Source organism: Oncorhynchus tshawytscha, linkage group LG20 (assembly GCF_018296145.1).
Source record: "Oncorhynchus tshawytscha isolate Ot180627B linkage group LG20, Otsh_v2.0, whole genome shotgun sequence".
Classification (NCBI taxonomy): domain Eukaryota; kingdom Metazoa; phylum Chordata; class Actinopteri; order Salmoniformes; family Salmonidae; genus Oncorhynchus; species Oncorhynchus tshawytscha.
Genome location: NC_056448.1, coordinates 27,760,611 through 27,773,591, shown reverse-complemented (window position 1 = coordinate 27,773,591; position 12,981 = coordinate 27,760,611). Strand labels below are relative to the sequence as shown.

The 12,981-nt window shown below is 39.9% G+C and overlaps 1 protein-coding gene across 3 annotated transcripts in view; it reads right to left on the bottom strand.

Moving 5' to 3' along the window:
• Nucleotides 1-11,752, bottom strand: part of LOC112220305 (phosphatidylserine decarboxylase proenzyme, mitochondrial) — a 35,342-nt gene extending 23,590 nt beyond the window's left edge. Inside the window, exons 1-3 of one of the 3 annotated variants that reach the window (XM_024382076.2) lie at nucleotides 11,637-11,752; nucleotides 9,300-9,370; nucleotides 4,847-5,022 (exon numbers count right to left, since the gene is read on the bottom strand). In XM_024382076.2, the coding sequence (XP_024237844.1) occupies nucleotides 4,847-5,022; nucleotides 9,300-9,370; nucleotides 11,637-11,701 (312 nt within the window). In that variant the 5' untranslated portion in view covers nucleotides 11,702-11,752. Of the gene's footprint in view, nucleotides 1-4,846; nucleotides 5,023-9,299; nucleotides 9,371-11,636 lie in introns of those variants that run through there. The other 2 variants (XM_024382075.2, XM_024382078.2) reach the window with 2 other exon arrangements.
• Between the last annotated feature and the right edge of the window lie 1,229 nt (nucleotides 11,753-12,981).

Genomic DNA, 12,981 nt, shown 5'->3' with positions numbered 1-12,981 from the left:
TGGCGTGACAATATCACTTATTAATAAACCATCCTTTATTCACATTACTTTAATAAACTATTTCAGTTCTGTATATAACATTTTTTTATTTGATGACTTAATATTTTATTCAAGTCCTCATATAATCTCTGCTCAGGCTGTAGCTCCCCAGAGTCATCCTTCAGGCTAACCATAGCGGACTTGCTTCCTTTTGTCTGACAAAAATCACCATTTCAGTAGTTCTTCAAAAGTAGATCAGGCATACTTTTAACACGGCTAAATAACAACTATCAATCAATTACATATACTGTCGTGTGGAGACCTAAACAACCGCTCTTTATTCCCCTTGTGTCGCTGTATCGCTCTTCCTCTCCATGTCTGTCTGCCCCACAGGCTTGCCCAGAAAGAACCAATGAGAACAGGCACAATGGATTCTGGTCATTGTAGTTAATTACCATCTTTCGGCACTTAACTATGATGAGTTGGGACAACATATCCCAGAGACAAATATCTATAAAGAAACAGCACAAATGGTGCATTGAGCGCACAAAAAAACATGGAATTCAAATACTTGGACTTCAGTCAGTTATTTAAAAAATAAAATAAACCAACATTTTGGTTAATTGCTCAGCACTAATATAAGGTGAGTGTGTGTGTGTCTTCATAGTCACGGTGGGAAGTTGAGATGCCATGATGACAATGCTGACCTTGACAGTGACCAGGGGACCTTGCCAAGTCACTTTCTGATAGTCGCATGTTTTATTGGACAGTTCAAAAGGGGGTGCGACCAAAAGTCCACCACGTTGACAGTTCCATGCTTATTTACAATATAGCGAGACAAAAACTTCAACTTAAGTCTGGGAAATTCCCTAACCCAATCCTCAAACTAGCCAATGAGCTTCCATTTGCACTGTGACAGAACCTCACCCCACACTCAATTCATTGCAAAGCCCTATTGAGAAAGTCTGCATACCAGGCCCCCAAAGGGTACACATCAAAATAGGCAAGTATTTATTACAGTACTGCCGTATAAATATTCACCCTTTTGTAGCTAAAGCAAATAAGCCCACCAATCTGTTCATTTACATAAGATTAGTTCCTTTACATACAGAAGTGAAACAGTTTACAGGGGTATTTTGTCAAGTACAATTATGTCAAAAGAAATTCTCTGTGGGTCAATTACATAATTATGTGCCAGTGGCACAAGTCCTCGACCAGGGGTCCAAATCACATTCAGCTGTGGGACGATTTTTCCTTGAGCAGATTGTCGGAACATAGGTATAAATAATTTGTACACTGCAAATCGACTGCAAGAAACCGAAACAGATATAGTATGAGAAAAACAGAATACTTTCAAACCATGAATACTTTGGTATATGATCACAGATGCCCAGAGCTTGACTTAAAAAAAATATATATATATTTCAATTTTTTTTTTTAACTAGGCAAGTCAGTTAAGAACAAATTCTTAAATACAATGACGGCCTATACCGTCCAAACCTGGACGACGCTGGGCCAATTGTGTGCCGCCTTATGGGACTCCCAATCACGGCCGGTTGTGATACCGGCTGGATTCGAAACAGGGTGTCTGTGGTGACGCCATCTAGCACTGAGATGCAGTGCCTTAGACCGCTGTGCCACTCGGGAGCCCCAGACTTGAGCCCCAGTTTATATTTAGGTGCAGGAGCTCCACAATACTTTTGAGATGATATTCTATAAGAGGAGCAGGAGCTCAAGCACTAGAAAATGTGAGGTGTCGGTACTTTGCTCCGGTGAACTCCTGCCCATGTCAAGCACTGCATATGCCTATTTATGCGTGGGAATACTTGTGAACAGATTTCCTAAATAAAGAAAAAGCACTGAGCTCATTTCCTGGTGATATTACAATCATGTCCAAGAACAAAAATGCTAATTTTGTAAGTATTATTTTATTTAACTTATTTTTTGCTCAGAAAACTTGGGGGGCCCCAAATTAAAATCATCAGCAGGCCAAATTCGGGAACCCTGTTTTAGACTCTACAAAGTCATGAATTAGCCAATATCACTTAAACCTTTTCCCTTTGGCATTCAACATGGACCTTTCATGCTACCACCTGACCTCAAAACGTACACAGTGCCAACACCTGCAAATGCAGGGCTTTCCCCATGATAATTTGTGCTAGCATAGAGCTCTATATTGCTTCATATATAGGCTACACAGGGCTCTACAGTGCGACCATTTTACTCGCATGTGCGCCTAAAAGACTCCCAGTGATTTGATAGTCTTTGACTTGGTCTTACAGTATCTAACACATGTATGGTAAGATGATTACACTACAGAAAGAGAGGGGAAAAGTCACAGAAGTGGCATGAAAAACAAGCGTACGCTTGGTCCTTCTGATCGGTCTGATCTTATGGTTGTTGGTTATCTGCAATGACATCACCTATTTTGACACTTGGCCGTCTCCCATGTTAAATAGCCTAAACAAACAATAGGCTACGTGGAGCTTGTTGCGCTTACTACCATGACACACCGACATTGGGCCTGTCGGGATTACTCCTATGACACTAACACTACGTACACTTAAAAGATCACTATTCCAACAAAATCCCACGGAATGAGCCTCCGTATCACTTCTGGAATAGGTTTGCTAATCCAGCTGTTCCAAACGAGTTTGATTAGGTCAACAACTTGTAAGGCATTAGAGACAAAGGGATAGACCAAACAAGCCTAGTTCTGCACTAAAAAAAAATAGACAGAATGAAAATGTAGCACTAAAACTGACGAAGACAACATATCGAGCATAAATTCAAGCTATGACTTACGGAAGTCCAGAGAGGACAGATTAACTTTTTATGGCTGCAGGGGCAGTATTGAGTGGTTTGTATGAAAAGGTGCCCATTGAAAACGGCCAGCTCCTCACTCGCAGTTGCTAATATATGCATATTAATATTAGTATTGGATAGAAAACACTCTGAAGTTTCTAAAACTGTTTGAATTATGTCTGTGAGTGTAACAGAACTCATATAGCAGGCAAAAACCTGAGAAATTCCACTTCCTGTTTTTTCTTCTTCTGGGGGTGGCAGATCTTCAACCAAGCTCTCAATGAAATTACAGCGAGATATGGATGAGTTTCACTTCCTACGCCTTCCACTAGATGTCAACAGTCAATAGAACTTTGTCTGATGACTAATGTGAAGGGGGGGGGGGGTCGAATGACACAGGAAATGGTCACCACTGCCACGAGTTGACCATGCATTCACTATGCGTTCACAGGGGAAGCACCTGCGTTCCACCGCTCATTTGAAGTCATTCTAATTCTCCGGTTGGAAAGTTATTCAAGATATATGTAAACAACATTCTAAAGATTGATTCAGTACATCGTTTGACATGTTTCTACTGACTGTTACGGAACTTTTGGACATTGTCACGTTATAGTGGACGAGCTTTGTGACTTTAGAATTGTTTACCAAACGCGCTAACCAAAGTAGCTAATTGGACATAAACAAACAAAGGACATTTTCGAACAAATGCAGCATTTATTGTGGACCTGGGATTCCGAGGACTGCATTTTGATGAAGTTCATCAAAGGTAAGGAAACATTTCATGTATTTTCTGGTTTCTGTCGACTCCAACATGGCGGCTAATTTGGCTTCTGTTCTGAGCGCCGTCTCAGATTATTGCATGGGTTGCTTTTTCCGTAAACTTTTTTTGAAATCTGACACAGCGGTTGCATTAAGGAGAGGTATATCTATAATTCCATGTGTATAACTTGTATTATCATCTATGATGAGTATGATGACTATTTCTGTTGAAACGATGTGGCTATGCAAAATCACTTTTTGGAACTAGTGAATCTAAATAGCCAATGTAAACTCAGATTGTTTGATATAAATATTAACTTTATCAAACAAAACATGCATGTATTGTGTAACAGGAAGTCCTATGAGTGTCATCTGATGAAGATAAAATGAATCACTAACCTTGAATTATCTTTATTTCTGGTTTTTGTGAATGCTATATTTCACTGGAAAATGGCTGTGCTTATTGTGGTTTGGTGGAGACCTAACATAATCGTTTGTAGTGCTTTCGCTGAAAAGCCTATTTGAAATCGGACACTTTGGTGGGATTAACAACGAGAATAGCTTTAAAATGATATAAGACACATGTATGTTTTAGGAATTGTAATTATGAGATTTCTGTGGTTTGAATTTGGCGCCCTCTATTTTCACTGGTAGTTGTCATATCGATCCCGTTACCGGGATTGCAGGCAGAACAAGTTAATAAATAAAAAATATCACGACAGATGTGCTCTAAACAAAGTCTTACATCTTTGTAGTCTTACTGCCTCTGATGCACTACGACATTGCTGTCAATCTATCGTTAACTTCTTGGTGACAGGGGGCAGTATTTTCACGTCCGGATGAAATGCATGCCCAAATTCAACTGCCTGCTACTCATCCCCAGAAGATAAGATATGCATATTATTAGATTATTATTATTAGATTTGGATAGAAAACAATTCCATTATTTTACTTTTAGATGTGTGTGTATTGTTATGAATGGTTAGATATTACTGCAGTGTTGGAGCTAGGAACACCAGCATTTCCCTACACCCGTATACTAACATCTGGTAAGTGTGTGTGTGTGACCAATACAATTAAATTATATGTAGGGACTGAAAAAGCACGGTGCACAAATCATACCGGGTGTGGATTTTCCTTCGATTAGGCTTTTTAAATTCAATCAGTAAACAGTGGGCTGAACTAGTGTTGACGGCAAGCATAAGAACACCTGTGATATTGTTCTCCATAATACCCATCCTGCTACCTGGGACCATGACTAGATCCAAAGATACAGTAGATTGACACCAGAAGTTCTCCCTACCTGGGTTTCATTGGCGATGCGTGGAGGCACCTCGATACCAATCTTTGTTAGCTTCCGGTCCTTGTAGTGGACGTACTGGTCGTATCCCATGTAGCCTCCGCCTGTGGCGATGAGGAGAGGAAAGGGCCTGATGCGAGCCTGAAGGCCGAGAGAGGCTGCATTGAACCGCTGTCGCCCTGCACCATGCATATAACACAAGGGTAATATTACGAACAGTTACAGTTCTTTCCGTAACAGGTCTTGCATATTCAGTACCAGTCAGAAGTTTGGTCACACCTACTCATTCAAGGGTTCTTTATTTTTAAAACTATTTTCTACATTGTAGAATAATAGTGAAGACATCAAAACTATGAACACATATGGAATCATGTAGTACCCCACCCCCCCAAAAAAGTGTTAAACATATCAAAATAGAATTCATATTTTTTATTCTTCAGAAGTAGTCACCCTTTGCCTTGACAGCTTTGCACACTCATGGCATTCTCTCAACCAGCATCATGAGGTAGTCACCTGGAATGCATTTCAATTAACAGGTGTGCCTTGTTAAAAGTTCATTTGTGGAATTTCTTTCCTTAATGCGTTTTGAGCCAATCAGTTGTGTTGTGACAAGGTAGGGGTGGGTATACAGAAGATAGCCCTATTTGGTAAAAGACGAAGTCCATATTATGGCAAGTACAGCTCAAATAAGCAAAGAGAAACAGTCCATCATTCCTTTAAGATATGGTCAGTCAACCGGAACATTTCAAGAACTGCAGTCGCAAAAACCATCAGGCGCTATGATAAAACTGGCTCTCATGAGGGCCGCCACAGGAAAGGAAGACCCAGAGTTAGCTCTGCTGCAGAGGATACGTTCATTAGAATTACCAGCCTCAGAAATTACAGCCCAAATAAATGTTTCACAGAGTTCGAGTAACAGACACATCTCAACTGTTCAGTGGAGACTGCATGAAATCAGGCCTTCATGGTCAAATTGCTGCAAAGAAACCACTACTAAAATGACACCAATAATAAGATGAGACTTGCTTGGGCCAAGAAACATGAGCAATGGACATTAGACCAGTGGAAATCTGTCCTTTGGTCTGATGAGGCCAAATGTGACATTTTTGGTTCCAACCGCCGTGTCTTTGTGAGATGCAGAGTAGGTGAACAGATGATCTCCGCATGTGTGGTTCCCACGTGAAGAATGGGGGTGGTGTGATGGTGCTTTGCTGGTGAAACTGTGTGCTTTATTTAGAATTCAAGGTACACTTAACCAGCATGGCTACCACAGCATTCTGCAGCGATATGCCATCCCATCTGGTTTGCTCTGAGTGGGACTATCATTTGTTTTTCAACAGGTCAATGACCCAACACACCTCCAGGCTGTGTGAGGGGTATTTGACCAAGAAGAAGAGTGATGGAGTGCTGCGTCAGATGAACTGACCTCCACAATCACCCAACCCAATTGAGATGGTTTGGGATGAATTGGACCGTAGAGTGAAGGAAAATAGGGCCCTATGATTTTCGTGATGCGGAAAATGTGGACAGAATATTAATGTAGTAACCTAAATGATTTCAAAATTGTAAAATTAGACGAGTATGCCTAAAGCTGTTTTTGATTGGGGTGTTTTTAGAGGGGGATGAATGCATGGGACCATTACTTCACCTCACAACTTAGCAGTCACTTTGAGAAACATGTCAGAGGCCATTTGAGACGGCCAAGTTGTCTCATTCATTCATATATATGAGACTTTATTTTTTATTTTATTTTTAAAGTCGACCTTAAACCCTAAATTCAGAGCAGAGCAATACCCAAAGGACTGAGTCAGGCGATAAGCTGTTCTGCAAATTCTGTAAACATACTATTGATTTGACCAGTAAAAATGTGTCATGACCACTTAAAGTCTAAAGCCCATGTGAAGAACAAGGAAAAGCACCGTGTTAGCCAGAGCATGCCTCTTCAAATGACCATTACTAGTGCAAGTGCATCAGCAGATTCAAGACAATGATTTATTCAGGACTTTGTGGCTGTGTGCGCCGAGTCTGACATCCCCTTAGAAAAGCTAAGAAAGCTACAGCAGTTTCTAGTGAAGCATTGCAAACAGGGAGGAGCGTTGCCCGAAAATGAGAGCAGCCTCCATCAAACTCACCTGCCCCGTGTGTTTGACCAACATGACTGCCGTTCTACAGAAGAAGTTTGCGGTGGTTGTTGACGAGACAACAGAGGCAAGTGATTCTAAAAATCGTCATTGGTGAGTTACCAGCCTATTTATATATTGTTGCAATAGCCTACATTTACATTCTGCAATGTGAACTGTCCGCATGCAAATTGTGATATTCCAAACAACGAGATATCGTGGTGAAATATAGCGATGCATAATGTCAGCAGCTATCTGCCTCTCCATCTAGCCAATTATCGCTGTATAGTGTTTACACTGGAAATGTAAATAACTTATTCACAATATTATTTTAGGTTAAAACATAATTAAAGTTCTTCCTTATCTTTCATTGCAGGTGTAGAAAACCAGTACTTTCCGGTGGATGTCATTTTCATGGACCGATGCAACTACTCAACTTTTCCCAAGCTATACTAGCCTCCCTCGACAGCAACGATCTGAACCTGAATGATGCCTGGGCTTTGGTCACAGGCACTCCTACTGCCTCAAGGCATTCAGAACCTCCTTGTAAGGAGTGATGCCCAAGTGTCCATGTAACCGGTCTCTGCCATGTCATCAATCTGGTGGGTGAGACCTTGCAACACTACAAATACTTCTCTGAAGTTGTGACATGGAAAGAGAAGATGGGTGAGCTTCCTCATTATGAAGGAGTTTGTGCAGGCCAAGGCTCCTCCTGAAGCAGTGAGCTCCAGATGGAATAGCTGGTTTGAGGCAGTGAAGTACCATGCAGAGCATGTTCATCTGTACAGAGTGTTTTTGTTGGCAGAAAAGTTATCATCCCAGGCAGTCACAAACATCCTCTGCCAGCTGGAAACAGAGGAGAAGGTTGCTGCATTTTTACCTAGATTCTTGCATGACTTTTTAAAATGTTATAATGAAACACTTAGTAGAACACTGTATTGAAGCACTTGACTTGATTTAAAAAATAGTGCACTGTTGAGTTGCATCATCTTATTTAATTGTTGACGTTGAATTCATTCATATTAATAGACATTCTTTCTGATGATAAAATTAGTGTAAATCGTAAAACATAGAATTCAGAAAATGTTTAAACAAAAAAAACAGAATTTGGAAAAGACTAAAACTGATTTCAAAGGGCCATAGGAAAAGCAGCCAACAATTGCTCAACATGTGGGAATGCCTTCAAGACTGTTGGAAAAGCATAGAGAATGCCAAGAGTGCGCAAAGCTGTCATCAAGGCAAAGGGTGGCTACTATGAAAAATCTAAAATATTTTGATTTGTTTAACACTTTTTTTGGTTACATTTTTTTGTTTTTTTGGTTACATGATTCCATGTGTTATTTCATATTTTTGATGTCTTCACTATTATTCTACAATGCAGAAAACAGTACAAATAAAGAAAATCCCTTGAATGAGTAGTCAAACTTTTGACTGGTACTGTATATATATTTTTTAATCACAATTCCTATTGTAGCTAAATGTGCACGTCATGTTATTGTAAATAAACCATAGAACCGGGTAGACTAATTACTGAGTTGAGACAATGGCCTAGGCTACTCGCTGGATAGTGTGAGAGTTGACTCACAAATTATGTCATTATTTGTGTCTGAAAGTTTTTACTGATAATGTACTGGCCAGAATGAGAGAAGCTCTAATATGAACAATTAATAAACCAGTGTTTGGCAATCCCACAGCCCAGGGTGGTTGCGCCAAACGTAGAATAATATCTAGGCCTAACAAGTTATGTCTCGATTTTTTGCATCAATGCACACTGAAACCATTGTGGTGTAATCAGAGGTGTAGTAGAGGGTAAATGTTAACCAACCTTTTTTTATTTTGCACAAGCATTTACACACATTTGTTACCCACTACATTACTGCGTGTAATCCTTTAGCGCACAACTTAAGACTCAAATGTCTTGTAAAATACAAAAAATATATGGCTTTGTCAAAAGAATACTATAGCAACTGATTGATACAGCTACTAAGGCCATTGGAATGTTCAGTAAGTTGGTACTACAATTTGCACCTCCGTTTCTGAATTTGCTACACTGGTGTCAGAGGAGAGATGGCGCCCCTGTGACGCCATTGGAGTAATGCACTTGTAAGGGTCTTTAAGGTGTTTTAAAGAGAGTTTAAGTGATACAGGATAGCAGTAATGCCACTTTACTTTTGGTTAACACACTACTTACTACCACTGAGCATGTTCATCTTATTAGCACAGAGACTACTGGGAATGTAGTCAAAGAGTGTTTGACAGCCCCAGTCACCATGTTGATTGTAAAAGCCTGGGTCTTGTCTGGGACTGTTGTGTGAGGATGTCAGTGTGAAACTCACCACTGGATAATGAACGCCATGGCCCTGAATGAAACTGTCCAGCTCCTTGTGCTCTGAAGCGGAGCCAGCCACTGCAAGCAGACAGAAGAAGCACATACTCTAGTTATATATTTCAATAACTATCCCAATACCACATTAAGAGATCGGAGCTACAATATACAGTACCGGTCAAAAGTTTAGACACCTACTCAAAGGTTTTTCTTTATTTTTACTATTTTCTACATTGTAGAATAATAGTGAAGACATCAAAACTACGGAATAACACATATGGAATCATGTAGTAACGAAAAGAAAGAAAAAAAAGTGTTAAACAAATCCAAATATTTTAGATTATTCAAAGTAACCACCCTTTGCCTTGACAGCTTTGCACTCTTGGCATTCCCTCAACCAGCTTCACGAGGAATGCTTTTCCAACAGTTTTGAAGGAGTTCCCACATATGCTGAGCACGTGTTGGCAGCTTTTTGTTCATTCTGCAGTCTGCTCTATCAAATCATAGACTTAATTATAACATAACACACAGAAATACGAGCCTTAGGTCATTAATATGGTCCAATCCGGAAACTATCATTTCGAAAACAAAACGTTTACTCTTTCAGTGAAATACGGAACAGTTCCGTATTTTATCTAATGTATGGCATCCCTAAGTCTAAATATTGCTGTTACATTGTACAACCTTCAATATTATGTTATAATTACATACAATTCTGGCAAATTAGTTTGCAATGAGCCAGGCAGCCCAAACTGTTGCATATACCCTGACTCTGCGTGCAATGAATGTAAGAGAAGTGACAATTTCACCTGGTTAATATTGCCTGCAATCCTGGATTTCCTTTAGCTAAATATGCAGGTTTAAAAATATATACTTCTGTGTATTGATGTTAAGAAAGGCATTGATGTTTATGGTTAGGTACACGTTGGAGCAACGACAGTCCTTTTCTGCGAATGCGCACCGCATCGATTATATGCAACGCAGGACACGCTAGATAAACTAGTAATATCATCAACCATGTGTAGTTATAACTAATGATTATGATTGATTAATTGTTTTTTATAAGATAAGTTTAATGCTAGCTAGCAATCTAACTTGGCTTCTTACTGCATTCGTGTAACAGGCAGGCTCCTCATGAGGTAGGTGGTTAGTGCATTGGACTAGTTAACCGTAAGGTTGCAAGATTGAATCCCCGAGCTGACAAGGTAAAAATCGTTCTGCCCCTGAACAAGGCAGTTAACCCACGTTCCTAGGCCGTCATTGAAAATAAGAATGTGTTCTTAACTGAATTGCCTGGTTAAATAAAAGGTTTTTAAAAATTAAATTAAAACAAACATCAACAACAACAAAAATGGTCAAAATCGCCATCCAAAAATACCGATTTCCGATTGTTATGAAAACTTGAAATCGGCCATTCCGATTAATCGGAATACCTCTAGTCTTGATACAACATTTTGAACAGATATGCAATGGTTCATTGGATCAGTCTAAAACTTTGCACGTTGATTCCATCTAGTGGCCAAAGTCTAAATTGCACCTGGGCTGGAATAATGCATTATGGCTTCTTACATTTCAAAGATAATGCAAAGGAAAACCTGCCCAGGGACTGCGGTTGAAAATTAGCCGGCTGGCTAAAACCGGCACTTTTACTGAAACGTTGATTAATGTGCACTGTCCCTGTAAAAATAAAAATAAACTCAAACTCAAAAATCATTCTCCTACATTATTTTCACATTTTCTAAAACTTCAAAGTGTTTCCTTTCAAATGGTATCAAGAATATGCATATCCTTGCATCAGGTCCTGAGCTACAGGCAGTTAGATTTGGGTATGTCATTTTAGGTGAACATTTAAAAAAAGGGGCAGATCCCATTTAGAACAATGACGGTCTACATCGAAGCAGGATGTCTAAGTATGGGTGGTCCCGGGAATCAAATCGACTACCCTGGCGTTACAAACACCATACTCTCCCACCAGTTCAAATTTTTGCGCCAAAAGTACTTTCATATTTTTCCTGACAGCATGTTCGCCAAACTACTAAACTGTTAGTGGCCCTGTCACAATGCAGAATCATGACATAGTAGGTGGGGTTGTAAACAACACAAATATTACTGACTAGTAGTAACGTTAAATATAAAATGTTCTTGACACGAGTGGCAAGACATTGGCATCATAAGAGCTAGGTAGCTAATGCTAGCCGCAAGAACTTTTGAAATGAGCAAACCGGTGTTCATTTTCTCCCATCAACACAATGATATTATTACTCTTCCAATGGTGTGTAGCCACCATGCATTGGAATAGAAACATAATTCTGAGAAATAAACGTTCACAAGCAAATTACAACATTACCTGCTAATTTTCCTCGCTGTCAGTGGCAGCTGATTACAGCACAACTTTCCGAAGGACGCTGCCATCTTGTGAGTGTGTAGAACGATCGTTTAAACAACCAATCAGAACTCGGTATTGAGGAAAGCTTCTTCGTCTTCGCAAGACGAATATTAATCCTAGCTGGAGGTCTTTGTCGCCACCTAAAGGATTGTGATACTATAACACTGTGTCTGATTGTGCCAAAGAGTATGGCAAAGATTTGTATAACTAACCCAAGATAGACCACAGACTGTTGTTTCCTATGGGAACTAATTAATCATAGCGGGCAGAACGAGCAAGAAGGTGGGCAGAGTCAAGCACGAGCTAGTGAGAGCCTATTGGGGCGTTCTAGCATGTATTTGCATATTTCCGTTAGGGAACGCATACTCTGTGAGGTGCGCGTGTGCCATTTCTTAATTCGCCCTTGCATTCCTTCTGAACAACGACATTTTTTCAAACTTTGACAAAGGGTAAAGTCTACTAAACTTAGTCCACTCTACTCATAACGTATTTTAGTTTTCGAAACAGAAAACTGTATTTAGATCAAATGTTTAATCGATGGGGAAAATTTGCAGAATGAGGGGCAAAATCCATCTTGCTCTATCTCACTTCACATCCGATTAACATCCGGTCAAAAAACCAACACTCAAACTGTTGTCTCCATCTCGTCATTCAAAGACTCAATCATGGACACTCTTACTGACAGTTGTGGCTGCTTCGCGTGATGTACTGGTATCTCTTCCTTCTTGCACCTTTGAGCTGTTTGTGCCCAATCATGTTTGTACTATGTTGTGTTTTCATGTGTTGCTGCCATGCTATGTTCTTAGGTGTCTCTTCATGTAGTGTTGTGGTGTCTCTCTTGTCGTGATGTGTGTTTTGCCCTATATTTTATTTTTAATCCCAGCCTCCGTAGGAGGCATTTTGCCTTCTGATAGGCCGTCATTGTTAATAAGAATTAGTTGTTAATGGACTTGCCTAGTTAAATAAAAATAAATAAAAGGATGTCACCGTGGAATGCCAATTAGCTAACATCACTGTCCTCGGGAAGCACGACAAGAAGGTGCACCATAGCGTTGGTGTTGTACTTGTACGGAGGTGCTTACCAACTCTAAGTGCGTCAACATGGCAGATGTATTCACAGTTTGGCCAATGTTTTCTCTGACATGATTTTATTTCACGTAGTATAGAAACAATAAGTTATTTAGATCTGTGATTCCCAAACCTTTATTCTCGGCCCCACTTCCAGCATTGGTGAATATCCCGATTTGGTAAAGAAGCGCGAACACGCAAATATATACTGAACATAAATAGAAACGTAAAGTGTTGG